The following is a 23667-nucleotide window of genomic DNA, read 5'->3' as shown; positions in this document are numbered from 1 at the left end:
ATGAACCATGGCAGGTAAAACATTGGTGAGCTGGCATTTGTCAGCTCAGACCTAGAATTCTGCCAGATAAATCTTACAGTTTTGCGGGGGGTATTTGTATTTTCTTTATTTCCTTTGTTTCCTCTTAGTAAATTTCCAATGGGGCTTGACCGAAGTAGAGTAGGAAGAGGAGGGACTGACAGAGCTGGGGCTCAGATAGGTGCTAGTCCTCCATTGTGCTTGTGCTGAGTGGGGAGACCGATGTCTGAGCTGTTGTGTACTCAGGTCCTCAGCCAGTGGGGCTTACCCCAGGCTGTGCCTGCTGTCTTCAGAGCTGATACTGGTATTTCTAGGCTAATGAGGAGACAGCAGTTGGCCTCTTACCCATGTCAGCAACCCAGTCTAGCCCAGCCCAAGTTTTTGGCTCTGCGTGGCTGATTCCTTTTTGTGTCCCAAGTGCCGAGCATTGGGTCTGGCATATGTGAGTCTTTAGTAAATATTTGTGAATGGTGTCCTGCCAGTGAGGACTGTGTCTGCTGAGAAACCTCACTACAGGAAGAGCAGTGTCTGCCCAGAGTACCCATTCTCCTGCCTGCTCTCACTGTGGCCAGCTGTGGACTGGCAGGGGGCAGTTTTATTCCTCTTCGGCACAATCGTCTGAAGTATACCTCATTTTGGCAGTGGTTACCCTGGAGCATATTGTGTCTAGTTCTCTTTCTAAAATTGTCATTCCAACACTGTGGCCCTTGTAGTGGGCAGGGACTGTGCTTTAGGTCTGGGGCCCCAGCCCCTGTAGCCCCAGCACTGGCACATGTGTTGGAAAGAAAGACTGAAACAGACAAGCTGTCTGTAAAACAAGAAGGGGTGGGCCAGATTTTTGGACTAATTCTAGAACCTCTGATTCTACTAGTCCCTTGTGCACTTCAGCCTTTCCGTGTGGCCGGTAGTCACTAGTAAAGAGGACAGCATCTCTCCCAATTACAAGTGGCCTCCAGAGCAGAAACAGAACTGAACACATATCACTGTTCCACACCAAGGTCTCTACACTGGTGATTCTGAATATCTTTCTTAGCTTCTGTGTGCCAGATTAGCATTTTCCTGTTTTAATGCGTGTGTAGCTGTGCACATGCATATGTGTCTCCTCTCCTAAATTGCTTTTTCCCTCTGTTAATCCAGTGACCAACCCTGAGTGGCCTGCAGTCACTGCTCCCTGTGACCATGAAACTTCAGGTGTCTACGTTGCTGATGGCCTGGTTTGGTGTCCTGGGCTGTGTGCAGGCTGAATTCTTCACCTCTATTGGTATGTGCCAGCATGACTGTTTCTACCTGACTATCCTTGGCCCAGGTGCCAGGGATGTCATTGCCTGAGGCTCATTCTCATTCAGGGTAGATGTCTTCATCCACGGTTCTGACTAGTTCTGAGGAGAGTGGAACTTGCAGAGTTGCCATTTCTCCCTCTGAGGCTCTGATGACTTGCTTCTGATAGCCAGCTATCTCAACTGTACCCCCCCTCTACCCCAATCCTCCCTGGGAAGTACAGGCTACTTCCAGGCTGTCTAACCTTTTTACCTGTCTTTCCACTGCACCAAAGAGTAGTTCTGAGCAGAGATTACTCTGTGGCCAGTGAACACCTGTTCCTGTCTTTCTGACCTGAAATCTCAGAGCATATTTTCATGTGATAAAGTCTCCAGGATTTCCATGCCCCAGTGACATGCCCCAGCTGGATGGCAGTAGGAGAAGATTTGGAGTTTCTTCCTTAAAGTATCCCTGGTACACTTATCTCAGCATCTTGGAACCTTTGTTTCTCTTTTCCTGAAGCAGGGGACGGGACCATGTAAGTTCCTACCACCCTTCTTTATCTTCTGGTCCCCATAATACAACTCTGAGAGACATGCCCTTAGCACAGGGGACTCCATGCTGGTGTTTGATGCCTCAAGGAAGTGGGCTCTCGACCTTATTCATTTCTCACTGGCTCTTTCTTCTTTCCCTTGCAGGGCACATGACAGACCTGATTTATGCAGAGAAGGACCTGGTGCAGTCCCTGAAGGAGTACATCCTTGTGGAGGAAGCCAAGCTTGCCAAGATTAAGAGGTATCTAGTGTTCTAAGTTTCTATGCCTGCCTTGAGTCATCCCTCCTACTCCTCAACAGTCCATTCAGGATACCCATCGTGGAAGTCCTTGAGAGGGTGATTTGAGGATGACATGGAATCGGCTTCATTCTAGCCCTTCACAGTGGCTAAATATGTGGGCTAAGGACACATGGCTTCCCAGCTCCTTATCCAGATTAAGGGGCTGGTATGTAGTGAGTTACTATATTTTTTCTTTTGCCTTTTGATGAAAAGGACCCTCAGTCTAACCAGAGAAATTACCGCAAAATTACCCGTGGTGTAGGTTACAGGTTAGTCTCCCTTTTCCTCTGATACCACAGCTGGGCCAACAAAATGGAAGATCTGACCAGTAAGTCAGCTGCTGATCCTGAGGGCTACCTGGCCCACCCCGTGAATGCCTACAAACTGGTGAAGCGACTGAACACAGACTGGCTGGCACTGGAGGACCTTGTCCTACAGAACTCGGCCGCAGGTGAGCGGTGGTGAGCAGGTGTTGGATGAGTTGGTATGCTTGTGCCTGCACTTCTGGGCTACATGATTATATTGTCTTGATTCTGGGTGTTGGTGGGCATGTGCAATTTGTGAACACAGGCCCATGGCTCTCTGCCTTTTCTGTGGGAACCTGGCAGTTGGCTGTCCCTATTTCTTAATACGTTAATAACCATCAGTTCTTGTCTTTTCCTAGTGTTTTCACTTCCCCTTTTTTTGTAGTGATTTCTTTTTCTAATTCTATTTTAGTAATACATGTTTTTATGAAAAAGGTGGTAAACATAAATAATCACAAATGAAAATTATAATTTTTTTTAAAGATTATTCCTTTTACACAAGAACCGGGGTACAGGCCAGATGTGAGGGAGGGTGAGAGGATTCACCAGAGACAGAGTAGCGAACAGAACAGGCAGACTGACTGAAATACACTGCTGAGGGGAGCAGCGGGTGAGACAGGAGAGGTCTGCCACGCCATGTGGGACCCTCGCCGGCTGGCCGGGATCGAACCAGCGCTGCAGAGGCTACGGACAGCTTCATAGCGCTGCGCTCAACCACCTGCACCACCAGGGGAGGCCCCCAAAATTATAATTTTTAATCAACAGCCTAGAGGTAAACCCAACCAAAAATCCCAATCTTTCCTCCACACATGAATTGAAATTTTAAAATGTTAGAAATATATATATATATATATATATATGCATGCCAGGCAATACAATCTGTCATTTGCTTTGACAGATCAAATGAATTAACAAAAGTTGGTTTTGGGTGGTGGGCCCAGGGCACACAGGGCACATGGGCTTCTTCCTAATTGATTCCCATTCATATCACTTACAAATAAAACATAACCGGGTGACAGATTTGTGATTGTATGTTAGCATATACAGTTTTCCTGAAGTTTTTGGCTTTTCTGCATGACTAGTACATGTTCTTCTGTGACATGGTTTTAATGGCCACCTAGTAATCTTTCATGCTGAGGTGTTGTAAGACCGGTCAAGTCATAAGATATGGGATTGTTCCCCAAATTAATAGTAATCTTGTACATAGATCTTTGTGCCCACCCCTTAGAATCAACTCCTAGAAATGGTATTAGCACGTCAGATTATGAACTTTTATAAAGCATTCATTCTGGTAGTACTTTCTAACACTTTCCTCTCAACTGGAGATGGTGGGGTGGGCCTGACTCCCAGCCTCACCAATCAGCCCCCTGGAGTTTGTTGATTAACTTCAGACTAGTTGTCTCTCTAGCTGAGACATTTCAGCCCCTGTGGCCAGACTGGGCTGGGCTTGGCTGGAGGCAGGGTGGCCTCTGGGGAGGGATTGGTGAGCTCAGCCAGGCTGGAGCTGTGCCCAGTGAGCTCACTGCCTCCAGAAGCCATGACTGCCTTTCCCAGGCCCCTCCACCCCGCCTCCTCCAGCCTCAGCCTGGAGCTCAGAATCAATTGTTTTGACTGCACTGTGGGGGACTTAGCCTGCCCAAACCCCACCCCCACCAGCAATATCTGGCTTCTTTGGAAAACCTTGTAATTACCTGAAGGAGACAGGACAGGCTCACAGAGCAGTAGGTTATTTTCACCTCTGACTTAGGATTCTTGACCCTGAAATGAAGGGGACACACAGATATTGTAGCTTTTTCTAGGAGTTATATTTTCTTACCCCTGAATTTTAAGGTCTTCAGAGCCCCTGACAATGCAGCCATGAGGAAGACAGGGTTGCAGCTTCTTGGTCCCTGGGTCCCAAGGCATGATGAGGAGTGGTGTTTAATCCTGTGGCCCTGAGTAGGTAGCTGGGGGTATTGCTGCTCTGCGGAAGAGGCTAGGAAGATGTGATCTTAGAGTTTGCCCTAATACTCAACTCACAGGCAGAATTGAAACCCCTGAATCAACATGGGAGGGCCTGACCCCCACCTGTAGTGCTGAGATTGTAGGAGATGCATATTTTGCTTGATAGTCAGGGCTTGGAGTCCTAGAACAGCCTCCTTGGGCTACTTCTGTGGCCTCTGGGGACTCTTGCAACTCTAGACTGTGATCTTGAACACCACAGTCAGGATGTTCGCAGCAGGTCTGAATGGAAGGAGTTCCCTAGAGAATATAGTGAGGCCCATTGTGATCTCTCAGGGGACCATGCTGGGCTCCTACAGTCCCACTCAGTGCTTGCCCTGGCTAGATGCTACTGACTATCCCTAACCCAGAGGGTGGGGACAGCACCAAATGCCTACAGGCCATTTGGGCTCCCTGAGTTCACTGCCTCTGTCCTTGGGATCCTCAACCTGAGTTGCAGGCTGGTTCAAGGTTGTCCATGATTCATTTTCTATTTTGTGGGTCAGCAAGTCTTCCCTGAGACTGCCCCTGCACCCCTCTAAATTAGCCTTCTTGTCCTCTGTACCTTCCAGGTCTGATTGAGTGCTTTGAAGCCAAGACTGCCAGACTCCCACATGTTAACCAATGTGAGGAGCCATTTCTATTCAGTTTTCAGTGAGCAGCATAAAAGCTTTTGGTGCAGTAAGGAGTAAACAAGGACAGGCTTGAATGGACTAGAGCCATCAGAGAGGGCATCCTGGTGGAAGGGGAAATGCCTTCAAGGGAGGAGGCAGGGATATTGTACTAGTCAGAGACCCTTCAGGGGTGTCTCTGGTCCCAGGTGGAATTCTGTCCCTGGATTGAGGGTAACCTTGTGTCTTGTTCTCACTCCTTTGGAAGATTTTATGGCCAACCTCTCACTGCAGCGGCAATTTTTCCCAACGGATGAGGATGAAACAGGTGCTGCCAAGGCCCTGATGAGGCTTCAGGACACATACAAGCTGGACCCAGACACAATTTCCAAAGGGGAACTTCCAGGTAACTAATTGCTCCAGGCTTTTTACCTGTCCAATGTGTGTCTCTACAGAGTTGGAACCACTGCCAACCCATGGTCTCTACCCTCAGGTGCACCCTCACCTCTGGCAGGGATCCTCTCAGTTTTCCTGTTGGTACCAATCTCCCCTTCTCATGACAGCCACCTCCTCTCAGTCCCTGTCCCCATCCATGTATTTTACAAGTCCACTTGCTCCTATATCTCAGAGGAGCGGCTACTAGGAAGAACTCCCTTGGCCTCGGCCCCCAGGGCTTCCACTCCTATCCTCTGCTTTCTTCTTTTTTTTAAAGATTTATTTTTATTTATGCATACAAGAACTGAGGTATAGGCCTGAGGGGTGGGTGTGGGGGTGGGGAGGAGAGGATTCACCAGAGACAGAGCGGGGAGCAGAACAGGCAGATCTACTGAAATACACTATGAGGGGAGCAGTGGGCGAAGGAGGAGAGGTCTGCTGCACCATGTGGGTAGCTCCCTGGCCGGCTTTCAACTCATACAGCAGTGCCTAGTGATAGCTTGATAGTACTGAGACTTTAACTTTAACCCCTGCACCACCAGGGAAGCCTCTCTGCTTTCTTCTTACTCAAGACTGACCTCTGGTCTTACTGCCCTGTGTCCTGTGTGCCCCCAGTTAGGGTCTCTTCTCTGTCCTTGTGCATTTTGTGTATCAGCCGCTGGGCTCTGGGCTCGTCCCCTTGAGAGAACTCTATTCTTGCATCTCTTACAGATTGCCCACCTCCTATAGGGTCCAAAGTCCTTTTCAATTTCTGTAACTGATTGATTTCTTCTCCCTCCTGTTTAGGCTATCTTTAGTCATTTACACTCTTTTCCTACTTCTACTTTCTGCTTGGTTCCCATGTCTTCCCAAACACAAAGTCTCTTTCCCCACTGCCCACCAGCTCTGCCTCTGGGAGGTCATTGGTGGCCACTTGTCATATTGGTTGCTCCCTTTTTTTTGATATTCCACTGTCCCTTGAATTCTAGAACACTGATTTTGGCTGCTTCTCAGATCATATGTTCTCTCACTGACTTTTCAGCAAAAGACCTATCTATGGGCCCCGGACCTGCTGAGTGGATGCTCACCAGGGTTCCTGCCACCTAACGGCCAGAAGTGGCACTGCAGTCTTGGCTCTGGCCTCTCTTAGTGTCTATCACTGCTCCAGCTCCTCTTTCTTTTACCTCTTAGTTCCTTCACAGCGTTAGTGACTGTCTGTCCTTTTCGTATAGGTGTTCTTGGGGGTCTGGCCTAAGCCACTTTCTCTACTATTTCCACAGACTCTTCCTGGAAATGATTATCTTCATCCTCGCCTTAGGCTGCCACCTAAGCAGTTTTTTATATTCATCAAATTTTTCTCCCCTTCAGACTCATATTGTTGGCTGCCCAGCAGACATCTCCTATGTGGCTCACAGGACCTTCGTATGCTCCTGAACACTAATTCTTGGAGGGCTTTCTGGGGTCCTCCAAAACAAGGCCCCTTTCCCAGTTGGGAGGAAAGTCTAAGACTAGAAGATTGGCTGTGAACCCAGCCTGCTTGTGCCCACCTTGCCAGTGGCCCTTTGAGGTGTGTGGTCTGAAGACCTGGTGGGACTCTGCTAGAATGGTGCCCCTCTTCCACTGCCCAGGCTCTCCTCGTTGTGGGAATTCTCTCTCCCCAATCCAGAGGCTCTTTGGAACCTGATGGTTTCCCTTTCCTGCTGCAGGAGCCAAATACCAGGCAGTGCTGAGTGTGGACGACTGCTTTGGGATGGGCCGCTTGGCCTACAATGAAGGGGATTATTACCACACAGTGTTGTGGATGGAGCAGGTGCTGAAGCAGCTCGATGCTGGAGAGGAGGCCACTACAACCAAGGCCCAGGTGCTAGACTACCTGAGTTATGCTGTCTTCCAGTTGGGCGACTTTTACCGTGCCCTGGAGCTCACCCGCCGCCTGCTCTCTCTTGGTAAGGTTCTAGGGGATAGGTTGATGTGGATAGGGAACTGGCAGAAGTCCCACTCTCCTGGGACTGAGCCACTGACCTGTCCGCTAGTCAGTGACTAATGCCTTACTGTGTTCAGGCCCAGTTCACCTGCCAATTAGCTTATTACCCACTTTAGTTCTGGTCTTAGCTCTTGCCCAGCTGCTGATGGTTATACTCAGAACTGTGTCGTCTGTGGCCCTCCACACTCCCTTCCAAAATATGAACTGAAACTGCAGTGCCTTCACTGCATCAGGAGTACTTCTGGAGACAAGCTGTACTTTGGAGTTGCTCCAGTGACAGTGACCTCACCTGTTTAGACACCTGAGGTCTAAGGCATGGGACATTGCTGTTTTAAGTATTTTGTGCTGTTGAGCTAAAAGAGATCAAGAGCACTAGGTCTTTAAAGTCCATCAGCTCCACCCCTTAACTGACATCATACATTGTAGGTATTTCACAGATAGGCAGACTTTCTTGTGCTGCTGCTTTTCATGGGTCCTAAGTCTGATGTTAGGTAGCATATGAGTGTCCTGCAAGATTGATGTAGGATGACAACTCTGTAGATTCTGACACATTTGTAAGTGACTTGGGTGGGTAGTCGGGACATCTGGATTCCTTCTATCTATATAACCTTAACTTAAATCTCTCACATCTTTGGGCCTCAGTTTCCGTATCTGAGAAAGGACACAGTAATCCTGCCTGCTGGCTCCTTCATGTTGTGAGACCCACAGATGAAGCTGTGACAGTGTCATGTGGCTATTCTATGAGCCAGTATTTCAACCTGCCTTCAAACTGTGGCCAGCATGTCCAGGGTTCTCAGTAATAGATGTATTCTAGGGGTCAGGTGTAACCAGCACACATGTAACCAGCCAAGTCAGGAAAGAGAGGCAGGACTCTGCCTCTCTGAACCTATATCCTTGGGCCCTCCTGGGAGACCTGGGGGTGGGTAGAGCCACCTTGACTGGCTAAGCATCTCCCCTCTGCTGTTCCTTTCTTATCTCTGATCAAAGCAGAGAGAGCCTCTTTTGGTTTTTCTGCTCTGCCCAGCGAACCTTGGGTTGGTGCTATGGATGGCGACATGCTGCGTGCAAATGAGCTGCTGGGAGAGAAACCGCTTACAGGATAATTTCTCTAAATGACCTAACAGATGTTTGTGGTTTCCTTTTTCTTCTTATTCTTTGCTTATTCTAGACCCGAGCCATGAACGAGCTGGAGGGAATCTGCGGTACTTCGAACGGTTGTTGGAGGAAGAAAGAGAGAAAAACTTATCAAATCAGACAGAAGCTGAGCTAGCAACCCAGGAAGGCATCTACGAGAGGCCACTGGACTACCTGCCTGAGAGGGATGTCTATGAGAGCCTCTGTCGTGGGGAGGGGGTCAAACTGGTGAGACACATGGGTGGGTCAGGGCCTAGGTGTAGACATCGACTTCAACTTTGAACAGGCAGATTTGGGGAGAATGTTTCCATCTCTGTACGTTGTTCTGTCATCATCATTCCCAGTTCCTTTGGAGCCTGTTGAGGCTGATGTCTAGGTGTTTTCTGAGGTATAGGTCAGGAAACTATCTCCCTTGATGCCCCAGGGAAAGTTTCTGACCTTGAAGTTATTACTGAGCGCCCCTCCCCACCCCAACATGCCCATCCTGCCTGACTCTTTTGTGAAGAAAACCATGGGAATGTGCCTCTGGCCCCGAGGGCAGTGTGGTCTCTGTAGCAAACAGGTGGCAGTTGCTAGAGCTTGATATTGGTCCCACTGACCTTGGAAAGCACTGGAACCCCAGTGCTCCTCAAGGAAACTCAGGTGTGAGGCACACTGTCCGCCTTTTCTGTGACCCTACTTTTCTCCCCTAGCTCCACCTGGATGGCTTCTCCCTGTTCTAGCCCTTTAGACCTTTGAAATGGATGAGGGACTACCCTCTATCACTGGATTTGTGGGTGTGAGATATTCTTGGGAGAAAAGAACCATTGTGTGATTTGTGGGGTGTCATTTCATGCCAGTCCAGGCAAGAAGCTTTTGTTTTTTTCTGTAGTGTGGTGGGAGGAAGCAGCTGCTGGACATGGGGTATGAGACAAGGGTTAGGAATCAGTCAGTTCAGGGCCTGTTGTTCTCTGTTCCCCAGACACCCCGGAGGCAGAAGAGACTTTTCTGTAGATATCACCATGGCAACAGGACACCACAGCTGCTCATTGCCCCCTTTAAAGAGGAGGACGAGTGGGACACACCACACATCGTCAGGTACTACGATGTCATGTCTGATGAGGAAATTGAGAGGATCAAGGAGATTGCAAAACCCAAAGTAAGTGTCTTCTGCAGGTCCCTCTTGGGTTACTCTTCCCCGGTACCATGGGGCAACTGGTTTGCTCACCCAGCTGGCCTTGCTGGAGTTTATGTGAGGTACTACAGGCTCATTTTGACCTTGTGAGTTCATGGTCCAGAAGGGAGAGAAATAAGAGAACCAACTTCAACAGTCAAGGTCACAGCCGGTTATTGAACTTACTTATTCCTCTTTTGTTTTTTAGCCGATTTTTTGGGGTTGTCTAGATAGTATTTTCACTTACAAATTAGAAAACTTATTTTCCTGTTACTTGTAGTTTGTTTTTATTGTCTTATTTATTGTCTTATTGAACTGATCAAAACTTCTAAAGCATTATTAAAATAGACATTCTTGGATGTGGCATTTCACTACAAGTGTTGGTTTTATATTACATTTCTTCATGTTATAAAATTATCCTTCTATTTCTCGTTCATGAGAGATTAACTACTTGCTGCCATATCCTCACCCTTCTCCTCTCACTGGTGATTAGGAGAGAGGATTTAGCTTGATACTCTATTGCTCTGCCCCTAATGGAATTGTAATAGCAGGAGGCCCAACAGAGACATCTAAAGTAAGTTCCTGGGGCCTTCCTGGTGGCACAAGGGGTTAAGACGCAACCTATGAAGCTGTCCACAGCCACTGCGGCACGAGTTCGATCACCGGCCAGGGAGGTACCCACGTGGCGCAGCAGACTTCTCCTGACTTGCCCGCTGCTCCCCTCAGCAGTGTATTTCAGTCAATCTGCCTGTTCTGTTCCCCACTCTGTCTGTGGTGAATCTTCTCACCCCACCCCCCACCGCCTCTGGCCTGTACCCTAGTTCTTGTATGCATAAATAAATAAATCTTTAAAAAATAATAAAGTAGGTTCCTATCCTGACACCTAGACATAATCTTAAAATGACTGTGACTCATTCTCTAGGTCATGTAGGAATTAGAGTCAGTTGTTTGTATCATTAATGTGGCTGAAGGAGGGTCTCGTCAGTGTGTGCGGAGAATGGGAACAAGAATCCCTACCCGCTTCCACGTCCTGGGTTGGCTCTGTAGTCCTCTAGGGAAAAAATTATTTTCCTAGTTGCCAGAATAGAGGAACAGTCTCCTGGGAGATTCCTCATGTGTCCCTCTGGCCTAGGCACTGAAACATTTCTGTGTACGTGTGCGTTTATGTAGGAGGGTATATCCATGTGTGTGGCAGGGGCAGTGAGGGTGGAGAGTGTCAAGAAAACTTCTTTGAACTGAAGCCATGTGAAGAGCCAAACATGCTCACCATCACAAGCTGACCTTTCCTTTCCGGAGCCTGTGAGGGACAGATGCTATTCTGGCTTTGAAGTAGGGCCCGTGAGCTTAACTTGGACTCTGAGGAATGCCTGGCAGCTGCCTGTGTGTCCCCCGCCTGTTTTCAAAATAACCCTGTCTGTCCGCAGGAGCACAGCACAGCTGCCCAGAGACTCAGTGTGGGCTTCAGGCCAGCATGAGGCCCTAGTATTTGGAGGAGGTCTAGCTGCAGCTGCCCTTGTCATCAGAGAGGGACCAGCATGAATGGAAGCTCAGGAAGGGCCTGCAGGTAGCTCAGGGGAGCCTCTTTGCCGGGCGCAGGGCTGTTTTATGAGCACATGCTGCAGCGGCAGTGTCCAGCTAGGTTAATTTTACCTCCTCACCAGACTTCTCTTCTATCCGTGCCTCTCTGCTCCTTCTGCCATCACCTGCCCAGGCCACCTGGCACCCTGGCTTCTGCCCTAGGCTCCTCACTGGCCTCCTTGTTCCCACTCTGGACCTTCTTTAGTCAGCTCCATGAGGTGTCCACATTGATTCTTTTTTATATTCAGATTGTGAGTGTCCCTCCCCTGCATAAATCCTTTGCTTCCCTGTTCCTGTAGTTTTCCCCCACTTGGATAATTCCTGCTAACCTTCAAGTCCCAGATAGGTGGTACCCTCCTCCAGGAAACCACACTTGACCCTTTAGACTGAGTTCCCACAGACATTAAACTTACCCCTCTCAGCTCTTACTGAGATCTGATTTTCTGCCTTCCCCACTGACTGAATTATATGAAAGCAGTGGGGCCATGTCTTGGTCCCCCAGCATAGTTCCAGGCACATAGTAGGTAGTCCCTAAATATTTATTGAAATTAGGTGAAGTGTGGTCCCGGTGGGGCTCTCTGGGTCTGTGGTCTCACCCGTGCTAGATACTAGGATGCTGGGTGCTAGTTCTGTCTGGGCAGCAGGTCCTTCCTGGGAGTACCTCTGTGTTTGTCTGTGGAGTCGGGTTGTGTGTGTATATGAAGTGTGTTGGGGAAGTGGGGGCGCGTGGCCTCCAGATAGCAGTTCACTTATTTCAGCTTATAGAGTCCTTACCTGATTCTTTCATCTGACCTTATGAGGCTCCTAAGGGAGGGAAAACTGTGTCTCCTTTCGTGGTTTCTTGCAGAGTGGGAATTCAGTGTGAGTTGGTACATCAGGAGGTGTTTTTTAGTAGTAGGTTCTTAGTAGAGAAGGCTGCTGAGTTTCAAAAGGTAGTGGACTTGACAAACTTGAGAAGAGCCTGCAAGGTTCAGCCTGGATATGGTGGAAGCAGCCAAGTGCAGTCTGTGCTCAGATGGGTTTATTGTCATGTGGTGAGAAAGAGACTGTCCAGCAGATGGGTGGATGGGCAAAGCTGGTAATGGCATAATTCTGCAGCAGCATGGATCTGCGTGGGAGCTGGAGTAGCCAGTGGCCTGCAGGGCATCAGCCAGCTTCTGATAGAAGTGCAGGAATGTGGAGGCTTCAGACTCATGTCCTAGCCTGGCTTTCAGGATCATGGAGACTTGACTGGCAGCAGTGCCTGAAAAGCTTCCCCCACTGCTTGGACTGGCAGATCTGGTCCCAGTCTCTTCAGGAAAACACTCCAATCCAAGAAGGATAAGTCTGTTCTTCTCTTTGCCTTTCAGCTTGCACGAGCCACTGTTCGCGATCCCAAGACAGGTGTTCTTACAGTTGCCAGCTACAGGGTTTCTAAAAGGTTAGCAAAGGTGATGGTGGTGGTGGTGGTGTGGCAGTGGTATAGTGGCTGCTCAAGTCCCACCTCCTGGACCTCACAGTCCTTATTCAAGGGAGGATGGCTTGACCTCGCTCTTCCCTCTAGCACTTCTCCCACCTGGATAATTCACCTGGTGCTGCTTGTTAAGTGTTGGCTTTGGGGAGAGAGTACAAGACTTCATCTAAGCCTGCTTTCCTAACCTCCCTCTTTTCCCCTTATTTTGATCCAGCTCCTGGTTGGAGGAGGAGGATGATCCAGTTGTAGCTCGAGTGAATCTTCGGATGCAGCATATCACAGGACTATCAGTAAAGACTGCAGAATTATTGCAGGTATGATTGGTCCATGGGGCCCTGTGATTGGGCCGGGATGCATATTTCTGGCTAGGTGGTTTCCTAAGATGCCTGAGGCCAACCCTACGAAGAGGTGGCCAGTAAACTGAATGTGACTGAATGGTGCAGTGAATATGGAGTGACTTCCCATTTGGAAACCAGAATTAAGCCTGCTTGCCCACATTCAACAATTCGCATTCAACAAATGGCGATTGAGTGTCTTCTGTGTGCCCAAGTGTCATGCAAGAACTAGGGATCTGTGGTGGGTATGGCAGGCCAATTTCTGTCTTCTTAACCATAGAAGCTAAAGTCCTGAGTTATTCCAGGGATACCTCTAAGAAAGATGTAAGTATCTTCAGAGGTCATGGTTCTGAGTCACAATCAAATGTACTTGTAGATAAAGTGTTCTGTGATACGTTGGTAGGAGAAGCGAGAAGACTGGACTGGTTGTTGGTGAAGGGGAATGCTCTTTTCAAAGTGGAACACTGGTTTCTTGCCTTTATTTCAGAGGTAAGATTGTCAGGACACCTGGCAATCCCTTCGTGAAAAGTTTTGGATAAAGCTCCTAATAATGTAACCTCTCATCTATTGAGTTGTAATCAGCACTGGTTTTCCTCCTTCTGAACATTGGAACTTCTGGATTCTGTACTAAAGTGAAGACCTGAGACACTGTCAGTTTTCTAGAGTCTTCTGGATCTTTCTTTGTGACCAGCTTTTATGTTTTTAAGGATTATACCCTTCACCTTTAGGTTTGGCGTTTGGGCCTGATCTACCATAGATCTCATCAGAATATTGAACTGAACATCACTTGGAAAAGAACTTTTGCCTGGACACATGCAAGCAAATAGCATCTCCCTCTCCTCTTCCCCATGACCATATTAGCATCCATGGCCATATTAGCATTCTCTCCCCAATTTTAAAGATGATTTATGAATTATGGGTTTTGTGAAATTCACTACATTTTAAAAAATATGCTGACTATATTACAAATAGATTTTTGAAAATTTCATATAGTCTTCAGTTCAAACCAACTTAGTGTTCTCTAATTTTTAAGTAAGTTCTGTAAACAAGCACATCAATATAGAACTTCAGTCACAAGTCCCATTCCCCTGTAATGTGTGAGAATACCATCATTTCAAAAGCTCTAGGTATATCGCTATTGGCTCTATGATTCATACCTTCCTGGAACAGGTTTTTTCTTTTTTTTAAAGACATCAAAACTGGTGTTAGGATTCCTATGACCCCAATTGAGGACAGTAGTCTGCTTGACTAGCTGATTGTATATCCTGGTCAAGAGGCTGAGAAGACTGCGTGGTACCTGTGCCCCTGTTGCACAGTGGCACCCTTGACACGCTGGCTTACACACACCTTCAGAAAACATCAGTGTTGTCCTTGGACTGGCTTTTCTACCACAAGTCTAGCTTCATCTTACCTGGCTCTAGTCATATTGTAGTTCAATTGATGGTAGGGATCTGAAGGCCAGAATTCTCAGAGGGGGTGTTCTTATAGTCAAGGCTCTTCTGGAAGATCCAGGCCACAGCTTCCAAAGGATGAGACATCATTTCTGTTTACTTCCTTCCTCTTTGCCAGTCTGCAGTATTGAAAGCTTTGATCCCGCAGGGTCTGGGGGACAGGAACCTCGGTTTCCTCACTGGTCTCTAGGTGTATTCTACATGGTTGGCTTGCAGTGCAGTAAATTCCTAGGTACCAGCATAGCCTTCACACTAGGTTCTCTATGGGAATGCTGCAGGCTTCTGGAAAGGAACAGGTTTTCCTACACCTGTTGACCTTCTTCCAGCTATAGTTGATGTGTTTGCCATAGACCACTTAGAAGGAAAAGGGTGATTGAGGTTTTCTAGTGAATTGGTTGAGGGCCTGTTTGGTAGAGGAAGAGATGCTACACTGTCAGATTCTTTACAGTTGGAGACGCTTGTGACTTGATGTCTTAACCTTACCAGAAAAGTGATTTCTAACAATTTTTGGGAGTCTTCACTCTGACCTCTATCACAAATAACCATTTACTTCACATGGTTGATGCTTTTTTGGTAACAAATGCAGAGATTCAAATGAATACTTCCTCACAGAGGACAGTTTTGATGTACATTTCTAGTTAATAAAGGTGTGAGTCTGAGGACTGGAATTTGCCAAAGTGTGAATTTGAATGCTGCAAATGCAGAAGTTCCCATGCTACTTGCAGTGTTGAGGGAAAGTATTAAGTAATTTTGGTGCAGAAGCTTCAGCACCATGATCAAATGTGATTCCCCAAAACTGTTAAAACATGAGTCGGCTATGGCAGCACAGCTTCTTTTGCTAACTAGGGTATGAAAGTGTAAGCACTCCATCCAACCGGGGCGGTGTGTGTGTATGGGGCAGGGGTATTGAAAACACAGCTGTCCTTTGTAGCTCCAGCAACAGCAGCAATTGAATGTTCCTGCATTGGCATATTAATCAGTCATGTTTAAAATTTTCCTTAAGTTCTCAAGTAGAGTAGAGCCAAAGAAAAACATTTGTAATGCCACTTAAGCTGTCTAGTACTTCCCTCCTTGGATGTACCTCCAGCCTTTAGGGCCATCTCCCCAACCAGGCCTCCCTGTGCTTTTTTTTTTTTTTTTTAATATTGCTATGAACTTTATATTTTTTCCTATTATAATGGTCTATTTTATTTTATTTATTTATACAAGCACTGGGTATAGTCAGAGGCACAGGAGGGTAAGAGAATTCACTAGAGCCAGAGTGGGGAACAGAACAGGCAGACCGACAAAATACACTGCTGAGGGGAGCAGCGGGCGGCAGTAGAGGTCTGCATGCCATGTGGGACCCTTGCTGGTGGCCAGGGATCAAACCGGCGCTGCAGAGGCTGCGGGCATCTTCACAGCCCAGCGCTCAACCGCTGTGCCACCAGGGGAGGCCCCTCCCTGTGCTTTTGATGGGGCTTCGAAGGGTTCTTGGCACAGGAATCCTGATGACCAAATCAGTTGAGACAGCATATTTTCATCCACTAATTTTTCATATCAACATTTTTATTTTTATTTTTATGGACACTGAAAATCATGCTTTCCAAATTCTGTACTTTATCACATTTGACTGTTTTTTGCTCCAGTGGGAGAATTTCCTCTCTTGTAAAGTCCACCTTCCCTTTCTGTCCCTCATGTCTATAGCTCTTCTTTATTGCCCATTTATAGCATCTCTCATCTGACTGTTGGAAAGAATGTACCAGAACAAAACAAACAACACAAAACAAAAAAACACCAGCTTTCTGAGAATGAATAGCCGAACCCAAAGTTGTTTAGGGTTGTAGCCCAGTGTTCCCACATGGACATTGGTGGTACTGCTTGATGCAAGCCTCCTTAACAGATCTACTTCATCTTCAACTTTGTCTTTCATTCTGTCTACTGAAACTAAAATCGTCATTGTGATGCAGGACTTACGTTGTGCAAGTAAAACTGATCATAAAGGCATCTACAGTTTCTAATCCAATAATGTTGCATGGTAGCTGCAAAAGTCCCACTGGTGATGAAGTAAAGCAGCAGTTCTTAGCCACTCTGCAGCCCGCTGCCCACATCCTGCTGCTGAACCTGGCAGCAGAAGTGTCCCCTGCAGCAGGTCACTGACAATGGAGGATATGTGTACCCTTCTCAACCTGACCACAAACAGCTCCTGGGGCCTGGTGTCAGGAGCAGTGCCAGACACTGAGTAACTTCTAAATGGGTGTAAAAAGAAAAAAAATACCAATCTGGGGTTTGTTCTTGACTTTCCTTTGAATTATCTTCTCATCATCTCCTAAACAAATGGCCCAGAGCAGAGCCTGCCTCACAAAGGGCTCCCTGTGCTGCTGAGTGTCCCTGAAGGGCTGGAACATGTCCATGGTGGCATGGTGGCCATCTGCAGGTTGCCCGTCTTTCTGTTTATGCTGTGACTACTCTGGGACATAGCTGTGCATATATTTTCATCATTTGCTCTGTCCATGGTTATTCCTCACCTTATAGTGTCTGTTCTTGGGGGTTCTGGTGGTGTGGGTATCCAGGTTCCTGTGGAGATGATACCCTTTGGGAGCTGTGCTGCTTCAGGGCTGTTTATGCTGCTGACAAAATCCAATTCTTTTTTTTTCCCACCAGGTTGCTAATTATGGAATGGGAGGACAATATGAGCCACACTTTGACTTTTCCAGGGTAAGAACCAAATCATGGGTGTTTTTAAAGGGCCCTGTTTCAGCTGATTTGAGAAGACTGGAGCTTCTAAGAGCACTTCAGTCTCCATATGAGGCTCACCCTTTCTTACTATGGCCTCCTGTTACTGGAGCCTAAATCTGGAACCATGGGCCCTGGGAGCCCAAAGCAGCCTGGCTTTTGCCCCTGTCATATCATTCTCTGATATCTAAAAAGCAGAGGACCTTACTAGGTCTTTGTGAAAGCTATTCCTGTCCCTTTCCCCCCATGCCCTGACCAGGGTTTCCTTTGCAACCCTGGCTTATGATCCAGTTATATGGAACATTCTCCTCAACCTTTTGACCCCAATCTGTGGGAGGTGGGTGAAATCAGTTTGCAAACTTGGGTGAAAGTTGTTGTTTGTTGCAGCGACCTTTTGACAGCGGCCTCAAAACGGAGGGGAATAGGTTAGCGACGTTTCTTAACTATGTAAGTATCGGGTCCAGGCCCGGCTGTTCATTCTCACTTAATTTTATAGAACCATGAGCGAGATGCTTTCAAGCGTTTAGGGACGGGGAATCGTGTGGCCACATTCTTAAACTACGTGAGTATGATGTGTGTAGCATGTGGCCCTAAGGGACCCTGGGTCCAAAGTGCTTTCTTATACCCACTCCTGTAAGGGCTGACACACCAGCTGTTGCTCACTGACTGGAGCTCTCACCCTCGGCACACATTTTGACTGGAGTGGAGTTGGCTTTTGTTCCCGTGTGTGTGCCCCTTCCTGCCCCACCCCCCAACTTTTGTGTCCTTGGATCCTTTTTGATGGGCCCAGTGCTAGTCTGGACATGTGGGATGAATGCTCAGGAGGGTTCTCTCCTTGGCAGCAAGGTGATGAGGGAGCTGTGAGATGCTCTTTAATGAAAAGCTGCCTTTGTTTCCCCAAAGCTCAGTGCCTTCCACCTGCTGCATGTGCTCCAGCCACTGGCCTTTGGGTTTATCCCTCACATGAGCAATTGTCTCTGCTCTGTGAGAGAACCTACTCTAAAGAGGGATAGAAGCCATCAAGTAGCTGAGAGAAGCCTGTGTCCATTTTTTCATTTTGTGTCTTATTTCAGTTTTTATTATGTGGTAATTTTGTCCTGGGGAGGCAAGAAGATGCTGGTGAAAAGGAACTGTGTGGTCTCTCTTGGGTGCAGATGGTTTAATAGGGGAGACCTCTTTTAAACATAGGAAAGGTAATTTGTTACCATAGTAATGAGTACTTTTCAAGAAGTAGCTCAGGGTTGGTGTTCAGAGGTTTCCCTTGGTTAGTAATGTGTCAATGAAGACTTGAAAGTTAACTGGAAATGAGTTGGTAGATGATGGTTTCTGGCAGAGGAGAGAGTGTGGAAACCTGGAGGTGGGAAGGAGCTTGGGATGTTGGAAAAATAGAAAACTTGTGTGAGTCAGAGGAAGCTTAGGAGTTGAAAGTGACTGGAATGAGAGGTGGTGCGACTGGCAGGGCCTTCGGGTTCTAGAATGGAGTTTGGATTTAATCCCTAGCACTATGGGAAGGCATAGAGGGTTTCATTTATTCATTTACCATATGTCTGTTGAGTGTCCTTAAGCTGTCTGGTATGTGTCCTGTGGAAATACTCATTAGCTCCAAGTTTTATTACATTAGTAAAAAAACAAAACAAAACAAAAACTAATAGTAAGACAGCCAGTTGAGAGCCAGCTCTCGTGTTTTGGTCATGAGTTGAGACATACTATGTGGGCCTGAGTGCAGACTCACTAACGCTCACCCCATTTAGCCTGAAGCCTCACTGTAGAGGAAAGCAGGGCTACATGACACCCTACCTGCCCACCCAGGTAGAGGCTGAACTGGCAAGATGAGGGTCTGACTAGAGTAACAAGTTACTGGAGCTAGAGAAACAGAACCCACACACGGTGTTGGAAGCAGCAGGGAGCTTCCATCCGAGCAGTTCAGGGGACACAGTGGCATAGACAAGGCCCAGACTGGACAGGACAGGGTGAAGGTGTCCAAATACAGACTCAAATTGTTCCTATCTGAGGACAGCTGGGATGTGGGTCTCCTGCAGGCGCTCAGCTTTCTGCCTCTGATGAGCCACACAATTAAATTAGTGCTTAGGGAAGGTGAGGGTGTAGGAAGAGCCTTTCTTGGCTGAAGGACGGGCCTTGGAGCAGATCTTCCATGCAGTCTCACTTATGCTCAGGAGAGGGTAAGATCTGCACAACTTGTCAGTTCTTGTAGATCAGTTTTGAGGGCCTTGGCTAGATGGGCCAACCTCTATGCCTTGTATTCCCAGATGAGTGATGTAGAAGCTGGTGGTGCTACTGTCTTTCCTGATCTGGGTGCTGCAATTTGGCCTAAAAAGGTAAGTTCTGGTTCTCATGGGTCAAAGGTTAAGGTGGGGCTCAGACCTTATCCATGTCCACCATTCCCATTCCTCTTAGTATGTGAGGAGCCTTAGCCTCTTTTTGCTTGAACTCTGACCTTGTGGTCCCAGCTTCCATCTGGAGGTGATGGGATGGTGAGGGAAGTTGCTGGTTTCCAAACATCCACTCCACTGTGAAGATGGGTATGTTTTGGGGAACTTCTCTATCACTGGAGTCCCAAAACACTGTACCCTATACATGGGAAAGTGAAGGTATTTCTGCTCAGGGAGGATTCTTTGGTGCTTGGGGTTAAGTCCTGGAGCCCAGTTTCTGAGATATTGTTTGACAGGCTGTCTCTTTTTTCCAGGGCACAGCCGTGTTCTGGTACAACCTCTTGAGGAGTGGGGAGGGCGACTACCGAACGAGACACGCTGCCTGCCCTGTGCTTGTGGGCTGCAAGTGGGGTGAGTGGCTTAAAGTGTGGTCTTAGCCAAAGTCTGGGCTTTGATGGTTGACCTTAGACTCTGAATTGGAAACAACTGCTGCCCCAGTTTTCACAAAGTTGAGACCGTCCGTCCCTTCAGCTAGTCATGTGTCAAAACAGCTTGTTGGGTACACACTCAGAAATGCCCAGAGAACTGAGGAAGCCCTGAAGACTAGCTGTATCAGCATTGTAGGTCCAGGATGGCTCCCCAGAGGAAGGGACTCTGGCAAAGGTTCTGAAGGGCTTTGGGGGATAACTGGATTCAGCGAGGAAAAGGAGAGCCCCAGACAAGCATGTCCCACATAAAACAAGGCACAGGGTAAAAGCAGCGTCATAAGTGTGAAGACTGGCTCTCTTGTCACTTAGATAAGAGGAGACATGTTGCATGGGCCAAGAGATGGAGGGTTAAGGCTAGAACCAAACCACAGAGGCTGAAGGTTGAGCCTTTTCTGGTATGCCATGGAGAGGCTTGGACCAGGATGTAGTAGGCAGTGATCACAAAGGGATGAGTTTATAATCCTCCTGAACTTTGGGGGATATAGTGAAAGGTTCATTGAAGATAAAGCAAATAAAAAAAAAAAAAACAACAACAATGAGGCAGTTGTTGACATTGGAAAAGCAAAATGCGTACAAAAAATGTCAGTATAATCTGTGATCCTACTCAGGTGCAAATATCTTTTATGTCATATAATGTAAACACTGAATATTAAACTAAAACTTGTGATTTAACCATATTGGGAACTTAGGAGATTTGAAATAGGTATGTGTTTTAGGGATGGTATAAAAGAATTCCAAACTCGACAGGCAAATCGTACTATAGACATGTTATTCAGAAATATGAGGTAGAATATTAGCAGAAACAACTAAAGTTGAAAATCCTCTGGAAGTGGTGATTAGCATTGATATGAGCATAGATTAGCATAGATATGAGATTATTACCTCATAAGCCTTGTAGAATAATTAGATTTTTTTCAACTCAGTATATTCCTTTAAAAATTGTGGTAAATTATATTTTTAAAGTACTGTGACTTTAGTAGTGCATTAAAAACAATTTTTATTTTTATTTATTTATTAAGATTTATTTATTTATTTATTTATTTATTTATTTATTTATTTATTTATACAAGCACTGGGTACAGCATGGGAGGGTGAGAGAATTCACCAGAGCCAGAGGGGAGAGCAGAACAGGCAGACTGACGAAGTACACTGCTGAGGGGAGCAGTGGGTGGCAGGAGAGGTCTACGCGCCATGTGGGACCCTCGTATGGTGGCTGGGGATCGAACCAGTGCTGGAGAGGCTGCGGGCAGCTTCGCAACCCAGTGCTCAACCACTGCGCCACCAGGGAGGCCCAAAAACAAATTTTTAATTCATTATAAAGGAGTCTTTATTAAGGAAAGAATTCATGGCTCATGTATATATCACAGAGCTTTAGATGACAATGCTAGCACCCCTCCCTTCAGAGGAATAGTGAATCAGCACTGTAGGTCCAGAATGGCTCCCTAGAGGAGTGGACTCTGGCAAGAGTTCTGAAGGGCTATGGGAGATAGCCACAGCAGACAGATGGATTTGCTGCCCACGGCTCTAAGGTTGACACCCAGGTCCTCGAGAACCAGACAGGCTTCCTCATGCTCATCTTTGATCCCTGAGGTCCCACCCATCACATATCAGTAATATCATGCTGCGTGGGCTCCTAGACACACACAGGGTGGTTCTTGTTATCTCTCTCATCCAGTTCCCACTTCCTGGACTCCTGTGGTATGGGAACCATCATGGTCTATCAATTTTTTTCCCCTGGAAAACTACTCAGATTCTTATCCTACCTCAGGGGCTTGACCTCTCCCTCCCCTCACATGGTTAGACATGTTGCCTGTTTCCAGGCAACACACACACATGTATCTTGTGTCACTGGTGACTTTTGTAGTTAATCTGTTTGCACATCTGTCTTCCTCATCATCTATTGAGCAATTTTCCACTGAGACCATGTCTCGTTGTGTCTGATTCCTGGGGCCCAGAAAAAAAAGTCATCATGAAGGAATCATTCATTTTGCTGCTAAACTATCCAACAGAATTATAACATAATTTATTTCTGTTCACAGTCTCCAATAAGTGGTTCCATGAACGAGGACAGGAATTCTTGAGGCCGTGTGGATCAACGGAAGTTGACTGACATTCTTTTTCTGCCCTTCCATGTCCTGGCCCCACAGCCCATGTCATCTTCCAGTTCAACAAGACAGACGCCTTTGTATGTTCCAGCCCATCAGGCAGGTCTTTGCAAGAGTGAATGTTTGTCTGGAACAGAGGGAGAGTGCATTAGAGTGGGTCTTAGGCAACCTGGGTACCAGCCTCTTTGATCAGTTTGTGCCCGTTGCAGCAACTGCAGCAGTCAGACTGCTTAGCACCTACCAGGTGCCTTTGTACCTCAAATATTTTAGGTGTGAGAGATGTTTCAGTGAACCAAAGTTCTGAAAATTTGTTTACATGTTTGTTTTTATGGCATTTCTATCAATGTGGCTTTAACCAAAAAATAAAATGTCCCTGCTAGAAGCCTTAAAGAGCCTTATTTGGATGTATTTTTTGAGACTGGGGAGCTTTTACCAGATTCACCGTTTCCTGTGCATCTCCTCTATGCAGGCAGTCTGGATAATCCATACTTTAGTGACAAAATCCTGACCATGGATCTAGACCTGGTTTCAACACTTAATCTCTAGTAAGCTTCAGTGCCCTTTTTGGAAAGTAAGGAAAACAGACTATTTTTGCCTCCCAGAGGACACAGAGAGCATGTATATTCATGATTGTGATGGGGTTATAATTTGAAATTTCTTAAATTTAGAGATATATACAATAAAGTGTTTGTGATACATAGATATATGGTTTAAAGAATATAAAGATGAGCACAGCACCCATGTCACTACCGCCAAAGTTAGAGATGATTCTCAAATCTGAATCTTAGAAGCCCTTTGTGAGCCCCCTCGTAAGTCATATCTTCTTCCCTGCCACTAGCACCTTGTCCAGTGATTTTTGGTGGTCATATCTTTGCGCTTTTTTTTTTTTGTAGCCTTACTACCCATGTCTATATCCCTAAATAAATAGTTTTGTTTGATTTTGAAGTTTTTATAAATGGAAACAATAGTATTTTTTGGGTGTTTGGCTTCCTTTTGTTTAAGTTTCTTCCCTGTCTTGGGAATTTTGACTATATAATGAACATAAGCTCTTTGTTGATAATATATTTTGCAAATACCTTCTTTTTTGCAGTTTGTCTTTTCACATTTAGTTCTTTCGATGAACAGAGGTTATTTTTGTCAAGATTTTCCTTTTTTGGTTTATGCTTTTTTTATGTCTCATTCAAGAAATTCTTCTATGTTCCAACATCATGAACATATATTCCCTATTCTTTTCTAAAAACACTGTCATTAATATTTGTGGGCTTTATTTTTGTATAGGGTATGAAAGCAAAGGGTCTACTTAAATTTTTTTTGCATGTTTTGTTAGGGTAGAGCAAGTTTATATTATTAATAACCCCTAAATAAATAAACCAAATAATAAATAAACCCTAAATTTCAGTGGCTAAAAAGCAAACACTGAATCTAGTGGTAATGCTGCCTATCTACTGTCATCAATATTCCT

General features: G+C 46.4%; 1 protein-coding gene across 3 annotated transcripts; it reads left to right on the top strand.

Annotated features, from left to right (window-relative positions):
* Window positions 1–1197: 1197 nt before the first annotated feature.
* On the top strand, window positions 1198–22210 carry P4HA2 (prolyl 4-hydroxylase subunit alpha 2; the record flags this gene model as incomplete). Of its 3 annotated transcripts, none has more annotated exons than XM_084251729.1 (14): window positions 1198–1279; window positions 1974–2070; window positions 2409–2560; window positions 5274–5411; window positions 7126–7365; window positions 8572–8765; window positions 9499–9675; window positions 12618–12688; window positions 12936–13035; window positions 17151–17204; window positions 17719–17784; window positions 19490–19558; window positions 19927–20023; window positions 22140–22210. In XM_084251729.1, the coding sequence occupies 14 exons, from the start codon at window positions 1198–1200 to the stop codon at window positions 22208–22210; spliced, it is 1608 nt and encodes a 535-aa protein (XP_084107855.1). The 3 variants fall into 3 exon arrangements, with proteins under 3 accessions (XP_084107855.1, XP_084107856.1, XP_084107857.1); XM_084251730.1 differs by lacking the exon at window positions 17719–17784 and adding an exon at window positions 17610–17669; XM_084251731.1 differs by lacking the exons at window positions 9499–9675; window positions 17719–17784 and adding an exon at window positions 17610–17669.
* Between the last annotated feature and the right edge of the window lie 1457 nt (window positions 22211–23667).

Source organism: Talpa europaea (assembly GCF_964194135.1).
Source record: "Talpa europaea genome assembly, chromosome: 13".
Taxonomy (NCBI): Eukaryota; Metazoa; Chordata; class Mammalia; order Eulipotyphla; family Talpidae; genus Talpa; species Talpa europaea.
The sequence above is the reverse complement of the archived record's forward strand: the minus strand, read 5'-3'. Positions and strand labels throughout refer to the sequence as shown.